This window comes from Nuphar pumila, chromosome 3 (genome assembly GCF_984573655.1).
Source record: "Nuphar pumila chromosome 3, dmNupPumi1.hap1.1, whole genome shotgun sequence".
Taxonomy (NCBI): domain Eukaryota; kingdom Viridiplantae; phylum Streptophyta; class Magnoliopsida; order Nymphaeales; family Nymphaeaceae; genus Nuphar; species Nuphar pumila.
In genome coordinates, this window is record NC_143251.1 from 56,580,193 (window position 1) to 56,600,960 (window position 20,768).

The 20,768-nt window shown below is 37.5% G+C and overlaps 1 protein-coding gene and 1 long non-coding RNA gene across 2 annotated transcripts; one reads left to right on the plus strand and one right to left on the minus strand.

Moving 5' to 3' along the window:
- Positions 1-537: 537 nt before the first annotated feature.
- Positions 538-1,465, plus strand: LOC149842926 (uncharacterized). The gene is made up of 3 exons (XM_090000769.1): positions 538-543; positions 1,026-1,121; positions 1,265-1,465. Exons 1-3 carry the CDS (start codon positions 538-540, stop codon positions 1,463-1,465), a joined length of 303 nt encoding a protein of 100 aa, XP_089856895.1.
- Positions 1,466-1,767: 302 nt separating this feature from the next.
- LOC149842927 (uncharacterized) lies at positions 1,768-10,617 on the minus strand. Its single transcript, XR_016430830.1, has 2 exons — positions 9,967-10,617; positions 1,768-2,261 (listed from the first exon to the last, which is right to left on the minus strand). It is a non-coding gene; the product is annotated as an uncharacterized LOC149842927 (long non-coding RNA).
- Positions 10,618-20,768: the final 10,151 nt, after the last annotated feature.

The window sequence follows — 20,768 nt, forward strand, 5'->3', positions numbered from 1 at the left end:
CTCTACCAAATCAATGGCAAATCGCTATGCAATTTTCGTAAATCGCACGAAAATCGCTATATCAAGCAACGATTTACGAAAATCGCATAGCGAAAATAAATGGCAAATCGCTATGCGATTTTTGTAAATTGCTAAATCCAGTAGTGATTTACGAAAATCGTGTAGCAAAAAAATAGAAAATTGCTAAATCGAGTAGCGAACTCAATTTACGAAAATTGCGTAGCGAAAAAAAAAAAACAGAAAATCACGGGAAAGGGTGTTACGAAAACCTCGAGAAAGAAACAACTGAAAGAAGCATATGAGCGCCACGATCAAACAAAATACTGTATTGCTCTTTTTCGACAGTTACAAGAGGGAAAGAAAAGAAAGAAATTATACAAGGCCCAAAAATTAAATTTGTTCTGGGGGGACCTTCGCCGGGGGGAGCCCCCGGACCCCCCTCTTGTAAGGGCAAAAACTTTGAACCAAGCTCCACAACTCATCAAGTTGAACCATGCTACAACATAGGATCGTCTGCTGGATATGCACAGAGGTAGTATGCAGGTCAGTCGGTGCTTGATGGGGCAGTGTAGGATCGTCTGCCGGATGTGCACAAAGGCAGAAAGAGAAGGGAGAGAGGGAGAGAGGGTTGATGTCCATAGCCTTCTTCAGGGGGGATTCCTTTCTCGGATAATCCTGCAGTGTAGGGACTGGGTCTTAAATAAGCATCTTCGGGGTATTTAAGTCTTTGCAACTGCTCTTTTTCTAAAAATCATCGTTTTTATGGCACCAATGAAGGAAAGGGTACTTAAGTCTTTGCAACTGCACCGGGCTCCGACGCTAACTGATGCTGACAAACATGGGGATACGAGCTACACGTGCTTACATATGTGGCGCTCATTGGGACCCCGAACACGAGATGTAGCTAACGACCGGGGGGGGGGGGGACATATAACCTGCTTCGTCGTGTGTGTGTGGTTGGTGTGAGTTTGTCTCTCTCTTAGGAATCAGGTTGAGATCAGCTAAATTTTGTTGGTTATTGGTAGGTTAGGAGGGCGTCAATGTTCTCAGATGTCGTCCAATACATTCAAGAATTGAAGACCAAAATTGAGGCTCTCGAGATGAACCAGAACGAATCTAAAGTACCCTTAGTTAGTGTCAATTTCATTCTTCTTTTTCTTTCATCTCCATATATTTGGCACGCATTTTGGGAAGATTCTTTCTGCAACTGCGGTTCATTATTGATGACAAATTGATGGTGGTGGACTGGGTTGGCTGCTTGCAGGTGGTCAAATTGGAGAATTATGAGAATGGGTTATGTGGCATCAGAGTGTGGTGTTGTGAGAAGGTGGAAGGGTTGCTGGTGCGGGTGCTGGAAGGGCCGAAGGCGTTGGGGGTGGAGGTGATGCACGCTAGGGTGTGCTGTAAGGATTGTTTCAGCATGGAAGCCTTTGGGAAGGAGGTCGGACAGAGTGTTAATGTTTAAGTGATGAAGGAGACCTTGGTCAGCGCGCTCATGAAGGTCAAGGCAACGGAAAAAAATTGGTGTTGATTGTGTACTTGTATAAATAGGGTGTGTGTGTGTGTGCATGAGAGAGAGAATGTGGGTGTGTGTTCCAGAGGAGCTGCCTGAAGCAAGCTTGGGCATCAACCACCATAATGAGACCTGCCCACGCCCAAGAAAAGAGGTGTTGAAAAGACTTGCAGTCACCACGATAAGTGATGCGTAGATTCAACATTGTTGAGGCACATGAACAACACTAAAAAAGCCAAAGCCAGTAGCATATATTTGGTTCAACTTCATTCTTGCTTCCAGCAATCCCATGGAGAAAACTATCTCATGCCATAAAAATGTAAGATGAAACCACAATGTTCACATCTTGCCTTTTCACTTGAGAGAGCGTTGAAAATAAACTAACAAGAAATACTAAAGTTTCCTTCTTGCATTTAACAAAGAACTGATAGCATAAACTTGGTTAGGTTGGAGAGAGCTAGTGTTGAAATGAACAATCTAAACCAGCAATTATTTTATAAGCTCCAACTCTTCTTTTTAGTTGTAAGGTAATCACTTCGGTTCCTCTTGTTCCTCCTTGCGACCATAGCGTCGATTAAACTTTGCAATTTGACCAACACTCTGGGCCATCTGACGCTTGGCTCTGAAATGGTAGACTTTGCCAACATGATGTATCTTTGTCATCATCACCTGGATCAATCTCCCAGAAGGCGTTACATATGAGATCCACTGCAGTTGTGGATGCAATCCTTTCCTCATTTCTGCCTCTCTGAAGACACAAGACAATTTATCAAAAAATCGCAGAAAACAGTTGCAACATTAACCAAACAGAGATGCCATGGACTTAGACAAATTGATCCATAATTTTGAGGCTGAGTTGTTGGGCTTGACAAACAAATCACAATAGCTCTCTACTGCCACATGCAAGTTGTGGGCTTATGTTAGCCCATTTTTCAGAGAACACCTTTACCTTTCAACTGCGTGCACATAACACATGCACACACTTACCACTATTTGAGTAGTTTCTAGCCGTGTGGGCATTAACACCTGAGTGTCCATGCATGTTTGTAAAAGGAAAATCCTAGAAGACTAGACTTACAAAATCTGACTATAAAAGGGCAAAAATTGAACAAGAGCACCCCAATAATCTGCAAGACTAAAGGTGATTTATAGAATTTGTTGACTTCATCTTTAGTTGAGAAGGGATGTGGCCAATTAAGTGGTTTCTTTAAGGTCCTACCTAACTATAAGAAAGCCGCCCAACTAATGGGTCTGTATGAGACAACCGATATTCTGAGATATTCCACTGGCTAAGAAACCAATCACAGATTTTGGTGACTGTGAAATCGATCACTATTTTCTATTTTCAGCGATTGTAAATACGAGAAAAAATACTGACCTCTGCGATTGGCGACTTGGTACTTTTTTTAACCCTTATTTCAAGATAAAATAAACAAATAGATAACACATTAACTAAAAGAGTTTTCAAGTCATTTTCTAATCCAAATTTATATAACATCAAACTTGTTAAAGGACCCCTACTTCCACTTTAACATTAAATTTTTAGATGGAATATACCCACAAGGGCCCACGGCTATGTGGATAAACTTAAGTCATTCAAGTTGAAGGACGTTGAGAGTTTGATACTTGGGGGGCGTCACTAGATGCAATGCTGACAATAAGCACTCAGGTGAAGGGGGCAGCTAAGGTATTTTAACTACTTGAAGGTGGGCCATATGGAAGGGGGTCATTCTCTCTGGAAACCCACCACCCGAACTTATGAATGTCACCAAGTTGACAAGACGTCATGAGTTTGAAACCTTTCGAGCACGTTTGGAAGAGAGAAAAACTCTCATCGGAGAAAAAAGTTGAAAGTTTTGCCTATGAGAGTTTTTTATATGAGAAGTTTTCCAAAAGAAAGTTTTTCGCTTGTTTGTGTAGCATGAGAAAAATAGAGTGGGAAAATGTGAAAAACAAGTGGTACAGAGAGTACACCATTGATATGCATTTATTTATGAGCTTGGCAACATCAATAACACCCCCCAGTGTTTTTGGATACACTGGTTGAGAATTTTCTTTCATGAGAATTCTCAACAGACCCATAGTTTCCTTATTTGGGTAAGTGAATAAAGGAAATTGTAAAATTACAATATCCATATTTTTCATCAAAACCACACCAGGCTTTCCAAAAGAATTCTTTTACCACTTCTCAAGTGATAATTTGAATTCTCAGCAGGTTTGGTGTTTATTGATCATCTCAGTTCCATATTCTCTATTTTCTAGGAGTTCTAACAGTGCATTTGGGGTTTGATTGGAGAATTTAGGTGGTAAATAGGAATCTTATTAAATTAGAGTTTTGAGAAACAGAAATAATGGAACCCATGTATAATTAGTGAGCCCCATAATTTGAAAGAATCCAAACAACCACCTAGAGAGATGATAAAGAGAGTTCCCTTGAAAAATTTCGGTGTTGTCCATGTTCTTTAGAGAGTGAAGAAGACTTCACAATTTTCTTTCTTACTTTACCCAAACAAAAATGCTGCAGGATTGGCAAGAATTAACATCAATGAGAACTTTCATCCATGCAAAAAGACCGCAAATGCAACCGGTATTCTTTTACAAGAAAAAAGTAAAAATAACTAACTCAACACCAATACTTTTCACAGTTTAACCATTAATTTGACTGTCCACTATTCTCTCTTTTTAGCTGGTGCATCGGTGTTATTCATCAGCATGGTTGTTAGACATGGTTTATGTATTATTGGTTATCAATACTTCCCTATACAAAATCTAATGGAACAAAAACCATAATCTAATTCTTTCTAAACTATTTTCAACAATATTTTTTGGTGTTTCTTAACGCATTTATCCACTACTAAACCCCATTCAATTTTCACAATTTTATATCTTTTAATGATACCTTTTAAAACCCCACCACCAATCTAAGCTAACCATCTTAAGTTGCAAGGCCGACAAACAGCTCATGTCACCTGCCAATGTACCCTTAGTTATGTAATGGCACAATTTTTCATGTGTTCAAACATTGCACAAAATCAAATCATTAAATCAAGTCATGAATGTGTACTTATCTTCCGGGGTCAAGTCTTAGTCTAGCAATCAATTTGGCAACACAGACAAGTTGAAACTGACTATGATAAGTAGGATTTCTCATAGAAATATATTAAGCAAGTGGTGCATAAGTTGTAGACCAATGCTCAATCTTTTCTAGTACAGACAGGCTATATATTAAGCAAGTGGTGCATTCTGCTCTATGTTCAATAAGAGAAATGAGTCCCAAAGAAAAAGACAAAAGCAAATTTCATAGTAGTGCATGATACAACACCCAAGTATATATTCCTTTCCTAGATAAATGGGAGCATAAAAAACAGAAAAGTTTTATGTTCATGATTCAAGGCAAAGTAGTAAAAAGATAGTTTCAATATTCATATTAACATACAGCTTATCATCAATGTGTAACCTAAAACTCATCAATAAGCTTAAATACCAACAATAACAGTATCCTAACCAGTATTCTTTAAGAAGTGATGTTTTCAATTAAATTTCCATAAGTTGAATATTTTAGGAAATCAAAGCCTAGAGAATGACTACTCCTTATCTCAAATTCAACATACACATTTACTTGGTCACAGTAAATAAGATCACCAAGGGATGTCGATATACTATGTCACATGGGTGCGGGTGCGAGGGTGCGGCAAAAATATAAAAAATTATATATATACAAAAGTTGGACATAAATGACCCTGGGTGCATTGACTGCACCCAGGGTCAGGTTGACCGCATCGGGTGCGGGTGCGACACCTAGTTGGAGAATCCCTGTGACATATAGGGCAAAAAAATTTTCTTGGCAATTTTTTTAAGTCTGAGAATTGGACCATAATGACCCTGGGTGCGTTGACCACACCCGGGGACGGGTTGACTGCACCCGCATCGAATCCCTGTGACAGTCGATATACTAAACTACCATAAGTAGATGGAACCTATGTCACATGGGTGCGGGTGCGGGGGTGCGGCACTTTCAAAAACCTTAGGTGCAGGGGTGCGGCAATATATATATATATATATATATATATATATATATATATATATATATATATATATATATATATATATATATATATATATAATTTTTAAGTTTTATCAGTTAACAACATTAACACTAATGAAATAAAAAACAATTATTACAATATCATGAAATCAATTCATCATGCATGCAATAAATCAAATTAACAATCTACAATTCTATTCTTCATCATAAAAACTAACACCACAATTAAATTAGGTAAAAGCCCCAACAAAGTGCTGCACAACTCAACAACTACAACAAAGACAAGCAACAATATGTTGTATCAGGTAAAAGCTCTAACAAAGTATAAATGAAATAGAGAATAACATCACACACAAGCAGTCAACACTAAAAAATGGATGGTAAACCAACTAAAAAACATTGACTTAGCCGAAAGAATAGCATTAAAACATGAAGAAATACAATACCAATGCTAAATCAATAAACACACTGCCCAAACTCAACACAAAGAAGGTCGTGCCCAATATAGCCTAAAAGTTGGCAATCGTCTGCAAGAACCCTCTCAAAAACACATTAAATCTCAACCAAAGTGTCAAATCTATTTAAGCAAACAATTTTCTCACACTTCTATTTCAAAAACGACCTGAAACCAAAAACACTGAAAATTGATCAGATTCAACAGATTTCTTGAATCTTGTCAAGGACGTTTTTACAATCCAGCAATCCTTGGAAAATTCACCAAAAATCCAATACTTCTCCAAATCACCTAAAACTTGGTTAAAAAATCTTCTAAAAACACAAGCTAGTGAATCCTCCACTCAAAACACTCAAAACCCTCAAAACTGACATGATTGTACCACTGGACTCCTCTTGTGATGATGTCAACACAGTGATGACATCAACACAGCACTGGCCCGAAGGCCGTGCAACTGCGAAGCATCATCCGTCGATTCCGACATTGAAAATATCAGTGCAGGAAGGAGAGTTGTTTTGACTCCCCACCTGAGCCAACACATACCGAACATTCGAAAGCCCACATAGCGGCAAGGGAACCAACAATGACAGAATGTTGCAGTGTGGCCTGCCAAACTGCATGTCCAAGCCCTCTGGCAAGATGCACAAGGAACCTTGCAGTTGAGCCGTTAGCACTGAGTAGGGACACGATTCCGCTGCGGCAAAGGGAAAGGAAACACAGAAACCCAAAAAAGCACAAGCCGTGTGCACAAAGACCCCGACATTCTAAGAGGGAGAGAGGAAAGACGGAGAGGAGAGGAGGAGAGCAGAGGGAGTCGGAGTGGAGAGGAGGAGAGCAGAGGGGAGTCAGGGGCATACCTGGAGTGGTCGGCAGAGAGCAGAGGAAGTCGGAGAGGAGACGAAGGGAGGATTAGGGCAAAAAAAATTGCCCTAATCCTCCCCTCCGCATCCCATTTCATCGGGCAGAAAATTTTTTTAATAAAAAAACTGGACGAAAATGATCTTGAATGCATTGACCACAACCAAGGTCGGGTACCCACGTCGGCTAGATCGCACCAGGTGCCCCACCTACATCACGCAACTCCAGACAATAAACTAAAGCACTTCAATCAAGCACATAGATTTGATTGAACCCATTAACAGTTTTATAAAGACAATGAACTAGGATGAAGCTGCAGTGCTGAACGTAATTGATATTGAATGTCGTGAAATGTTGCAATTATATCTCAAAACCCATATCAGAAGGGTTGGCAATACGAGTGTATCGTATCATACCATATCATATCGTAAGATACGGAAGAAGCACATTTTAAAAACCACAAAAAAACATAAAACAATCAGAAATGTTTTCCAAAAAATCAGAAAAAATAGAAAAGATCATAGAATAAAATAAAATAAAAAAGAAAATCAAATTTAAGCATTATGAACAATTAAACATACACATGTATTGCTATAACACGTGAAACGATATTATAACAAACTAACTAACAAAACAAAAGGTTTACTATTAAAGAGTAACATTCAAAAGAAAACAAAAAAGAAAAAGAGTTTTGAATACACAAATTATAACAATCGCATAATACAATAACTAAAAAAATTAAAAATATGACCACAGATAATTGAAACACATTTAAGTAGTCAAACTATAATATAAGCAAACTTAATTATGAAAATTGAGGATGAATAATTGTGTAACAATTATTAAATATAAAAGCTATAATTATGATGTTATAACAATGTATCCATTACTTATACCAAAAGAATAAAGTGAAAAAAAGTTAAGTCATTTGTAAATAGTAAGCATTAAAAAAGAGAAGTTTCATAATGTCCTCATTAATCAGTTTCACTAATTACAATAAACACAAGAGTTGAATAATGTGTGCTCTTCCATAATAATATTTCTCTTCCGTCATTTCTTTCTTGTCTTCACTAATCACAATAAACACAAGAGTTGAATAATGTCTGCTCTTTCATAATAATATTTCTCTTCCTTCATTTCTTTCTTGTCTTCACTAATCACAATAAATTAAGAAGAATCTTTTATTTTATTTTGTTCACATAGCTTATGAAATAAGCAAATAGGACTCTAATAAAGTCATATTTGGAACAAATGTATCATACACTCAGCTTTCTTCATAACATGTATACTTTTTATTGCCAAAGAAAATTCTAACCACTCTTTGCCCCCAAAACAAAGATCTCTATTGCATTCCAATCAGGGCGTTATCCCAAATAAACATAGCCTTTAAGATGTCGTCCCAACTGCAATATAACACAAATTCTCTAGTGAGACTCAAAACCTCCTAAATTATCCGTTCTACCAATCAAAGATTCAGTATTAATTTAACTGCAATAGTTCATACTCAGCGGCGTTCCAACAGTACCTTCACCAATCGCCATTAAGGCATTGTAATTCTTATGAATACATTAATCCCTCTTCTTATAACATATTATCCAGCAAACAGATGGACTCACAGCGATTATCAAGCACCTTGATTTAACTGTGCGGAACAAAAAAATGAAACAAGTTCTGAAAACAAACTCCTCGAACTACGACTCAAAAGAAGAAGAAAAAACTACCTATTAGCATATTCCAACCAATATCTGGAAAAGGCTAAAACCCTAAACGGCAGAAAACACCAACGAACACAAAACTGAGAAAAATTATCCAAAAAAAAAATATGATGCCTAAAAACTAGAGAAAGAGATAGAGAGATCTCATGGTAAAATACCTCAGAGACCTCCCGATATCTCTCCGATCACCGAAAAAATTTAGCATTCTCTCTGCTACGACGGCGAGCCCTCTTAGCTCTACAAGACAAAACCCGAACCCTAATTTGAGATGGCGCCCTTTGTTTCCCCCTTTATAGTTGGTGAGGTTGCTTCAACGGTTCGGATGTTATCCGACACCCAACCCAAATTCGGTTGCCATTAGCTGGATTTGGAAAATACCAATCCAATTTATTATGAGATTCAGATTCGACATAGAATTTTATAATCGAATTCGTGGATATCTGATTATGACGGACATCCAGATCCAATTCATGTAAATAATCGGATTCGGTATTAGCCTTTCTCCATCCGAATCTGGTTAGCCAGCACCCTAAGGTTGCACACTGCCCCGTGCATCACGCTGGTGATGCACAAATATCAAGGTTCCCGATTCCAACGAAATATTTCTATATACCTATTGGAATCAAATCCAATACAGGGAAATGATAGAAAAAGAACAAAGAAAAGAATTATAAGACGAATGCATAATATGATCATTGTGGATGACAATGAAATAGACCAAGAAACAAATTGATGATGACAGCAATAATGGCAAATGGTGAAAGAGGGTGAAATCAAGAGCATTTCACCTAACTTCCAAAAAGCAATCGAACTCGGTTCATGGAGGCAAGAATGGCCTAAGAAAGCGACTTCATGATGGAAATTAGACAAAGATAAGTTTAAATTATCAATAATTAAAGGAGAAAAACTTTGGTTGTAAAGAAATCATGAAATGCCAAAAACATGATCTTAATAATTTCTAACAAAATTCAATCCCAGAGCGATTGCTTAATCAAAGCAGCAGTCACAAAAAAGAAAGACCGAAGAATCCAATTCACGAAAATTCAAAACCGACCATCAAAGATAAAAGAAAGGATTTACAACCACTGCATTGCGTTGTTAGTGAAATCCTTAACAAAATAAAAACTCAGAACTACCAAGCTACAAAACAGTCAAATGCAGGATGAAAACAAACTTAAAAACAAAAAAAAAAACACAGGATGACAAAGAGAACCACCAACAAGACAGATGACCCTACTTTACACAGTTCAACAATGTTGAACGACTAAAACATCCCCGCTGAAATCACCTTGGTGGAACACGGCCGTCCACCTCAATCGAACAATACTCCAATGAGAAAGAAGAAAGGAAGTTATAGAAGGGAAGTTGGGGAGAAGCTCACCCGAGAAAAAAATTCGGCGAAGGGTGGGGCTCGGCTGGGTCAGCAGGTGATGGCAATCTGTCGTTGTCCTCCGATGATAGATGCCCTAACACGGGAGGAATGATGGTGGCGACGGGAGACCCAGGCAGCGATGATGAGTCACGGCACCGCTTCCGGTCAGCGCTCCGACGAAAAGGAAAATGCGGCGACAGATCAGAGAGGAGAGAAGAAGAAAGAAGGGGGAGAATAAAAAGAAGGTGTGGAAGGGATGGGGTCCGTCGGCGAAGGTCGGCGACAACCCGATTCTGTCCGGTCTTTGGTCAAGGAAAAGAAAAGAGGAGGAGAAAAGGATTCTGGCGACTATGTGCGAGGGGGGAGAAAGGAAACAGAGGAGGAGGCGGTGGTGTTCACAGTGGCGATGCGACTCCGACCGATTGGTGAACGAGGAAGGGAGGAGGTGCAGACGCGGAGAGGGCGGTCGGCTGCGAACAGTAAAGAGGAGAAGAAGGTGGTGCCGCAGGGTTCACGGCAGCGACACAAGGTCGGCCGCTGGCCGGCACCCAGATGGGGAAGAGAAGAAGGTGAGGAGAGGGGTCGGCGACGACACTGCTCAGGTCGGATCGCAGACGGGGGGGGTTGCGGAAATCGGACTGCGTGAGAGGGAAGGTGAACAGAAATGGGGATCGGGGGTTTGCGTTAGGGTTTATCAAGGTTAAAGGGTGTGCTATTGGGTCTGAATCGAACCCGGTTCGAGTCTGGTTTGGACCCAGTTCAGGCCCGACCCGAGAACACTAGAGAAATGACAAGGAAAAAATAATACATTATATATATAAAAAAATGCAAACAAAGCCATTAGTAATTTAAACTGATGATTTAGTAACAAAATGGTCACATATAAGTATGAAAATAAAAAATTTAATTTCATTGAAGGTTAATGATTATATTTTAGACACAATTTTGGTTTTAAGGATAATATTCCATTAAATTAAAATATTTCTTAAACTATTTTTTTATGAATAAAAACTCGTTTACGAAATTATTATGAGAACCATTAAAATGTATCCCGTTAAGTTTGAAACAACTTAAAAAAACAATGCTTAAATGGGTTTGTGATTCATTAAAATGTTTAACTCGACTATTATTATTATATTTTATTTATATATGTCTTGGAATAACCATTTTTTCCTTCATTGTTAGAGAGATAAAATTAAGTATATAAAATACATCAAATTTACAATAAAAGATAAAAATACATTTTTAACTCGAATTAAAGTAATTTCTTTATTTATTTTCTCTTAAAAATTTAGAGGTTTTACAGATAAACCTGAATCATTTTTGCAAAAGGTTATTTCAAAAGCTCATTTAATCTCATTCATGAGACGCTCCATTTTCAAATCCTTTTTCAAGCTTTAGGGACCGCATTTTCACACCTTTTGCAACCTCAATCCATGAGGTATCGACCATGTGTAAACACCCCAAATTTTCATCCTCATCTAGTATTTACATTTCATATATCATCGCAATATCATTTCATCCATTTGACATGTCATTTCACTGCATTGCATGACATTGCATGTCATTACATCTCATTTTCGAGATCCAGCACTCTTGTTTTCAAAATATTTAATCCAGATTTGAGTTTTAAAACTTTTTTTTTCGAAATCAATTTCAAAACCTGGGTATTTATTCAACATTCTGTCATTTTCCAACCCCTGTTTTCAGTATTTATTTCAAAATTTTCAAAAATCGATGTGGGCCCACTCAGTTGGAACCATATCCAAAGGAGTTCTTACCCAGTTAGAACCCTATGCTATTTCAAAAATTCCAATTTCAAATTTTCATTTCAAAAATCTTTTGAAAATGCTTTCAATTTCAAGCTTTAAAATCATCTTTTTTTGAAAAACTCAAGTAGGGCCCACTCGGGGTGGCACCATATTCGAGTAAGTCAGGGCTAGACTAGGGTTAGTCAGTGTCTTGGTTAGGTTAGGGGTTTAGAGGAGTCAAAATCAATTTTAAAAATCAATTTTATTTAACTTTTAAACCATTGGTTTTTAAAGGTTTTAAATTCAAGTTTTAAAAACCAAATGTGGGTCCATACTAGGTGGTACCACATTTGGACTTTTTAGGGTTTAATTAGGTGTTAATTAAGGTTTAGTTAGAGTTCATTTAGGGTTAGGAAACCACAAAAAATTGTTGCCCTTAGTGTATTTATTAGAAAGAGTTCTGAAAAAATGAAAAAACCTCTTAATTAACCCTAATTAAGTCACTTTTTGAAAAACTATAAAAGGGGACCTAAAGGGGGCCAAAGGGAGCTTTTTTTCTCTCAAATTTTCGTGGCTTCTCTCTCCTCTCCAGCACCTCCACCTTCATCCATTGCAGCTGCAGCCCCAAGGTGAGTTATTTAATATTATTTTATTATTTTTTATTAGTTTTTTATAATTTTTCAATAGATTTCACCATGGAAACTCTTGTGTTCATGGATTTCACCATGGATTTCATCCAAGAACCCCAAAATCGACCCAAGAAGATGATCTAACTCAGTTTGAGGGTGATTTAAAGGATTCTAATCCATTAGAATCGATGAGAGGTACGTTTTTCATGCTCTTAACCGACGAAACGTGAGATTTACCCGTTAAATGGGTTAAGTCCATGATTTCAAAGGTGAAAGCAAATTTCAGCCATTGATTCCCTGTATTTTATTTATTTATTTGTTTATCCATGTTTATTACACATTTTCCAGCATATAAATAAATTTTATTTTACTGTTTTAGTATTTATTTTATTGTTTTTCATTAGTTAATGCATGTTTTCTCAAGTTTCTTAGATTTCCGTGTGTTTTTAGTTTAGAACAGAAAAGAGCATGTTGTTTCAGATTAAAATATTCACTGTTAATTGCTGATTTTTTTATATGCAATACATGCATATGTAAATAAACTACTGTAAAAAAATCAGTGATTTTGAACTTCGGGAACCCTGTCAGAAAAATCAGACATCAAATCGAGTTTTTAAAGCTTTAAAATCGTTTTTAAAATCAAGAAGGTAACTTGCTGTGATGATATTTTTCTCATCCTATATCCGATCTTAGATCCGTAAAGTGCCATGGATTCATATTGATTAGATCTATCTACGGTGAAATTTTAGAAATTTTTGATCTCTGTTTATTATTTTTCCTCTGTCAGAGACTCTGATTTTCAATTTAAAACTCGTTAGGGTTTACCAAAACCCTCATCAGACTTGTGTTGTTTATAAATCCCAAACCACAGATCCGATTCATTATCTGTAAAAAGTGAGTATTGTTATTTTTCTATCAACTATTCCCTGTTAAAATTTCAGATATTTTAAATAAGTGCTTCTATTTATCCCAGAATTTTCAATTGAAAGTATCAGTTAAGACCAAGATTAAAATCAATATATTTAAGTCCGGATTGTCGGATGGGGATCTCCCTGATCTTAAGTGCTTTTTCAGATCTGTAAAAAGGAAAAGTTATATTTCTTGTCTATTTGGTCTCTGTAAAATTTCATAGATTTTCATGGAGGTTTGACCCATGGTTCGGATCTTGGATTGAGACTGGTTGGTGAACTAGGTCAAAAATAGCATATTTTTAGAGTTTAATGCTATTTTCGGATTAATTTAATACAAAAAAAATATTTTTATAATTCTAATTTGATATTAGGGTTATAACAAGTTCAGGTACCAATTTTGAGGATTTTTAAAATCCGTTAGATGTTTGAATGGCTTGAATTGTAAAACAGGACACCCGAAGAATTCCAAAACACTGCAAAATCACAAAATTTGTGATATTCTTGGATTTTCGTGCATAAGCATGTATTTTTAGGGTTTAATCATGTTCATAACCATATTAGGATACTTTAGGTTTAATTTGATGCTTATTTGACTTCATTTAGTGCATAAAACCTAAGTTTTACCAAAATCTATTTCAGAAAACCCTGATTTCAAGGCCATAGTCTTGCTATCTGGGGTAATTTGGTCATTTGACCTCAATTTCGAAATCCCTAACCCTAATTTTCTCATTTTAATCAGGTCATATCATATTTGAGTTAATTTATCATTATTTGTATTTCAAAACTTGCATTTTTACAAAATATCTTTCTGAAAACCCTGATTTCAAGGCCATAGTCTTGCTATCAGGGGTATTTTGGTCATTTTAACCCCAATTTCGAAATTTCATATCTTATCTTTCATATTTATTCAATTTTATTTCATATTTTATCAATTTTGATTTAAGATAATCATGGAAAAAGGCTTATGTCTAGTAAAATCCAGCAATTTTCAGATATTGCTGGATAAATCTAGAAAAGCCAACATATCTTCACTAACAAGGTTTTCTAGTTTTGCAGGAACATTGAAGACTTTATTTTCCTTTATTTTTGTATTTAAATTTGATTAGTGATGTAAATTGTAATTAATTTTGGAATAAGAATTTCAATTCCTGCATAGAATAGGATGCATTGCATATAGTTTTAAGCTTTGATATATAACTGCTATGTATGCCAATTCATGCATATTTTTACCAATTCACCAATGTCAAACTTCCTTGGTTTAATTACCCCTGGTAAAGGCGCCAGGAACGGTTGAACCTCGTACCGACAGGCGAGTCCCATTCTTTGCAATTATCCTGCATTTTAAAACGGAGGCGAGTTATTTTCAAAAACTTTTTCAAAGGTCAGTTTGACTCGCAAAAAAGTAAAAATTTTGCGATGATAACAGGTTTGGCGACCGTGATGGGACCTGTCTTCGCCTGATCAATTGTGTGATTAACCTAGTTCAAATTGTCAAAATCGTGTTCCATGGAATGTCAGCTTTTATTTCATGATATCATGTGAACTTAGGAGCCTAGACTTGAACCCAGCTGACATGGATTGCATGTAGACTAGGTATAGTTTGGTAGGACCATATTGAGGAGGAAATTTTCATGCTCACATAGACTTAGGTCTAATACAACCCTCCTCAATCTAGGTTTGATTGAAAACAATGTTTGTTTCTTTAAATATTTCAAAATTCTATCTCTTTAGGACTTAGAGCTCTCTGTTTTCTTGCATGTGCTCATATTTCAAAAATCACCCTACCTATATTGTCCTAGTCTTCACGTTGCTGGGCTTTCTTCCAGAACCATAGTTCGGGACAAAGCCTCACAACTGGGCCACCTATTTGGGTGAAAACCCCCCTGCCACGTACCAAGGGCCATAGTCCAACGTATATCGGCAGGTGCTCAAGGATGTTGGAAAACTTTTACCTAGAACCGGAGGAATTGATTTTATGTCACGTACATCGAGCCTTGGCTTGAGTATATCGGCATAACTTGATTGGACACAGTTGATCTGAACCTTAGAGTTAGGATTAAGGTCCTACAATTATTTCAAAATTTGTGCATCTAGAGTCAGCTTTTAGGGAATGTTGTATGTGCATAATTGATTGTACAGGATGTGATTGAATGTTAGCTTCTTTTATTCCATTTTATTACATTTTTCACAAGTTTTTCTAAAATACTGGACGATTTTTCAAAAATCTCCAATTTTTCCATCTGTTTCCATATATTATCTAAAATTCCTGTTTTATTCAAACCCTAGACGATTTTCCAAATTCTCCTTTACTTTTTTCAAAACTCCAGGTGATTTTCATCCTTTCTTTCTTCTAGATCTCGAACTTCCAACCTTATTTTGATCCTGCCTGCAATTTTTTAAATGTTGAAATCTTGTCAAACTTCTTTTCTCCATGTCTGCCGGATTTTCATCTCTTTTCGAGTCCTTGACATCTCCTACATCATCTCTATTTCTCTCTCAAAAAAAAATCTTTAGTCTAAACCATTCTTTTACTCTACAGAAAGCATTGGCATTTTTCACCGTGGTTCAAACAAGGTCCGAAAAGAAAACCGCATCAGTTGAAGGCGTCGCATACTCAATCACTTTAGAAGAGGAAATGGACTCACCCCGAAGTCAGGGTCAGCAAGCAGATGATGACGTGGATCCCAGATGTACGTCATGTTCAAAAAGATGATGAACAAGATGTTGGCAGAACAACCTTAAGTCACTGCTGAGCAGACTCAGATCAAGCAGAAGGATAGAGATCACACAGCCAAGAATGTGAAAATCATTAAAAAGCAGAATCGCCATGAGGAAATGTCGGATGAGTCAGAATCAGCAGATGATACTGATAAAGAGTATGAAACCAAACAAGAATTCAAAAAGTCAACTCAGGGGCAGGGGTCGGCTTATAAGTCCAGAAATCAGTCCGTTGACGATCCTACTCAGCCACAACTCTGAGACGTAGTCAAAATGGTCAAGGATCTGCAAGCTCGCGATAAAGGCAAGAAGATCTTCACAAGCGAGGATTTCTATGATGGTCTGGAAGGGGATGACAGCCTAGAAGATCTCCCCCGCAAATTTGTCAAATTTGATGGGACTGGCAATCCCAAGGCTCACCTGGCTATATTCTTTGCAGAATGCAATAGATTCAAGAGAGATAATCGCGCTTTGTTCAGATGGTTTCATCGCAGTCTGGAGGGCACCGCCGCAAAATGGTATTCAAAGCACATCAATCCCATTGAGTTGAAAGAATTCGACAAAGTGGTCAATCTATTTATTGAGCGATTTTTATTCAACACAGAGGTGCTACCCACCCTGAATCACCTCTATAATCTAAAGCAGAAGAACAGTGAAAAAGCCAGAGACTTTATCCACAGATGGATATCCACCTGCAATCAAATGAAGGATTCGATATCAGAGGGGCATGCGTTGTCAGTCATTCTAAATAATTTCTCCCAACCTTTGAGAGGCCTGATCTCCACTTCCCCGGCACGATCTTTCATCGAATTGGTAAAATGAGCTGAATGGCTCGAGATGGGACTAGAGAATGGGGTATATGAGAGCTTCACACTCTCAAAAGGCAGCTCTGATACCAAGAAATCATGTGTCACCTTCTTGGTGAATACCACAGGCAACAACAACGGTAAAAACAAAAGGGGTGACAGAAAGAACCACACTAATGGATCAGGAAGCCCAAATCCTAGCAGAGATGATCATATAAGACAAGAGGATAGAATCAGTAGGCAGAATGACAACCCTCTCTCAAGCATCCAACTAGAATTAAAGCCCCAAGGGAGACCAAAGCATGACGGTTGAGGATACGATCGCAATTTTACTCCTTTAGAACAACCGCTCGAGCAAGTTCTGGAATATATGATAACCAAAGGGATGGTTAGACTCCCCAAGATAGCGGATCCTCCTGTAACCATGGGAAGGTTTAAAGATCAGTTCTGCCAGTTTCATCGGGCAATGGGTCATGATACCGAGCATTGTTTTATCTTTAAAAATATTGTCCAAGACTGCATTGACAAGAATCTCCTTGTTGAAGATGAAAAGGAGGACCAATCATCCTGATCATGCTTTTCTTCATTCAAGAAATTGACAACACTAGCGCCTTCCCAATTTCTCATCTCACTTTTATTATTTTAAAGGGATGATGCAATCCTGTTTGTCTTTCCTTGATTTATCACTTTCTTTCAATACATCAATAAAGTTGTCTATTTTTTTTGCAAGTTCGATGCCACCTTTTATTCTCCTTCTCGGTAAAATGTTCTTTTATGAGAAATGACCTTTTCAGAGTCCCTCCGGAATCAATCAAAAGTCAGTTGCTTTATTGCCTTAAGAGAACGTCCTTCTAATGTCTATTATTCTTCTCTTATCCAAAATTTGTTTTCCCTGTTACACTGGGGCATTATTTTGAAAATTGTCTTTAAAATGTCTTGTATGCAGGCAGGATCAAACAAAATCTTTCACCATTCATACTCATTTGTATTTATTTGCATTCATTTGCATCAATTTACATCAAATTTAACACCCATTCAGGATAAGGAATAAATCCTGAGACCTCGGCAAGTCGTCCAGGTTATCGTCAATTGATGACCTTCTAAAAATCCAGTGCTCGTACTGGTAATCTTTTAAAATCCAATGCTCGTACTGGTAATCTTTCAAAATCCAGTTTTCGTGCTGGTAATTTTTCCAAAAACAGTACTCGTACTGTTCCATTTTCAAAACCCAGTGATTGTACTGGTTCATTTTAAAAATCTAGTGCTCGTACTGTTACGTTTTCAAAATCCAATATTTATATCCGGTGCTCGTATTGGTACTCTTTAAAAATCTAGCACTCGTGTTGGTGTCTTGCCCATTGGTCGCGTTAGTCGATCTCCTAGGTTCAGTCTTCGTGCTGATCACCCATCAGAATTTCCAATTTCCAATTTCCAATTTCCAATTTCCAATTTCCAATTTCCAATTTCCAATTTCCAATTTCCAATTTCCAATTTCCAATTTTCAAACTTCCAATTTCTAATTTTTAAATTTCCAATTTTTAAATCTCCAATTTCCAATTTCCAATTTTCAAACTTCCAATTTCTAATTTCCAATTTCCAATTTCCAATTTCCAATTTCCAATTTCCAATTTCCAATTTCCAATTTCCAATTTCCAATTTCCAATTTCCAATTTCCAATTTCCAATTTCCAATTTCAACCTTCGGGTCACTCAAATTCTAATTTCGACCTTCGGGTCATTCAAATCCTCAACTTCGACCTTCGGGTTATTCAATTTTTCAATCTCAACCTTTGATTTCCCATTTCAATCCCTTGTGTTGTTCGACTCCCAATTTCGACCTTCAGGTCATATAATTCTCAAATCTTGACATCCAGATCATCCAATTTGATCAATCAGGCCTCTGGGCCGCCCACTCTATCAGATTCTCAATTCAAGCCTTTGGGTTACAATCTTACCAACATCAGTCATGCTCCTACCTCCGGTTTACAACTTTATCAATACCTATCACTTTCCAAGCCTTCAGGTTACAACTTCATTAATGTCAATCATTTTTAAACCAACAAATCCTGCTTTCAAGCTGGTCGGTCAACAAATCCTGCTTTCGAGCTGGTAAGTCAAATCAAATCCTGCTTTCAAGCTGGTCGGTCAACAAATCCTGCTTTCGAGCTGGTCGGGCAACAAATCCTGCTTTCGAGCTGGTCGGTCAACAAATCTTGCTTTCGAGCTGGTCAGTCAACAAATCCTACTTTCGAGCTGGTCGGTCAACAAATCCTGCTTTCGAGCTGGTCGGTCAACAAATCCTGCTTTCGAGCCGGTAGGTCATCAAATCCTGCTATCGAGCTGGTAAGTCAACAAATCCTGCTTTCGAGCTGGTCAATCAACAAATCCTGCTTTCAAGCTGGTCGGTCAACAAATCCTGCTTTCGAGCTGGTCGATCAATAAATCCTGCTTTCGAGCTGGTCGGTCAACAAATCCTGCTTTCGAGCTGGTCGTTTAACAAATCCTGCTTTCGAGCTGGTCAGTCAAATCAAATCCTGCTTTCGAGCTGGTCGGTCAACGAATCCTGCTTTCGAGTTGGTCGTTTAACAAATCCTGCTTTCGAGCTGGTCAGTCAAATCAAATCCTGCTTTCGAGCTGGTCGGTAAATAAATCCTGCTTTCGAGTGGTAAGTCAAATCAAATCCTGCTTTCGAGCTGGTAAGTCAAATCAAATCCTGCTTTCGAGCTGGTCGGTCAACAAATCCTGCTTTCGAGCTAGTAAGTCAAATCAAATCCTGCTTTCGAGCTGGTCGGTCAACAAATCTTGCTTTCGAGCTGGTAAATCAAAACCAAACCTAACCTTCGAGTTGATCTCTTACTAAGTCTTTTCAGGATTCAGTTTAGTCATGGATGGGTTGCGTTGTACTTCAAGTACTCGCTTTCACAAAAGATTTCAAGAAAATTTTGTCAATTTGTCATTAAATATTTGTTGATTTCAAAATCTTTATTGCACAAAAACATTACCTCAGAATACCCTCAGTATTACTTTCGAAAGGACAAAACTTTCGTGAAAAAGGATTCAAAGTTCAAAATCCTTCTATTGACCTACCAAGAGGATGAAGAATAAATCCGCGATATGGCCAGCAAAGAAAATTCAATGTTGTTGCAAATCCAGAAGTGATTGATATTGATCGCAGTCAATGGCATATTTTTAAAGATCATTCTTGAAAAATAAGCAGTCGAAATATCCTGGGTGATACAGAAAAATCCACTCAATCTCCATATCTCCTCAATCACCCAAGCTGCAATTAAATATCTGCAAAAGAGATCTCTCAATTGTCGTTAAGATGAAGGCGAATTAAGCGAGTCGACCCCCGGGGCCAAAGAAGATTTGGATCATCTCCAAGATGACGAAGTTTGTGACGGATCCTTCCAGGGAAAGTTCAGATCACCGTCGAGATGAAGGCGAGTGTGATGAGCCTACCGACAAACCCTAAAGAATATTTAATTCCCGCTATCATCAAGAGATTCCCAACCAATGAGCCAATAATCGTCAAGATAATCCCTGAGAGAAAAGAAGGACCAGAACATCTCTGAGATGAAGGAGTTTGTGACGTACCCTTCACAAAAAGAGAGAAAAGTTAGGACATCTCCAAAATGAAGGATGATGTAATTCCCGAAAAATCCAAGAGAGCTCCAATTCTATCAAAAAGAGAGTGCAGAAAGATCATCATGAGAAAGAATCCCAGGATATCAGACTGCCGAATCTATCAAGAATCTTCTTTAATTTTGTGAAATTCATTTATCAATATCCCTTCACCAATAGCTCTCGCAATATCAAGAATATATTCTTTTCTGCCCATATCAAGGAAATTGATAGCTTCCTTGAGAGAAAGTCAATGGCAATGATATTTGAATTCGAATCTTGATTCTACGGAGTTAAGCCCAGTCGGAGGTAATACTTCAGGTAGACAAGAGAGAATATTTTTCATATATATGCTTATCATTCTTGAATTAAC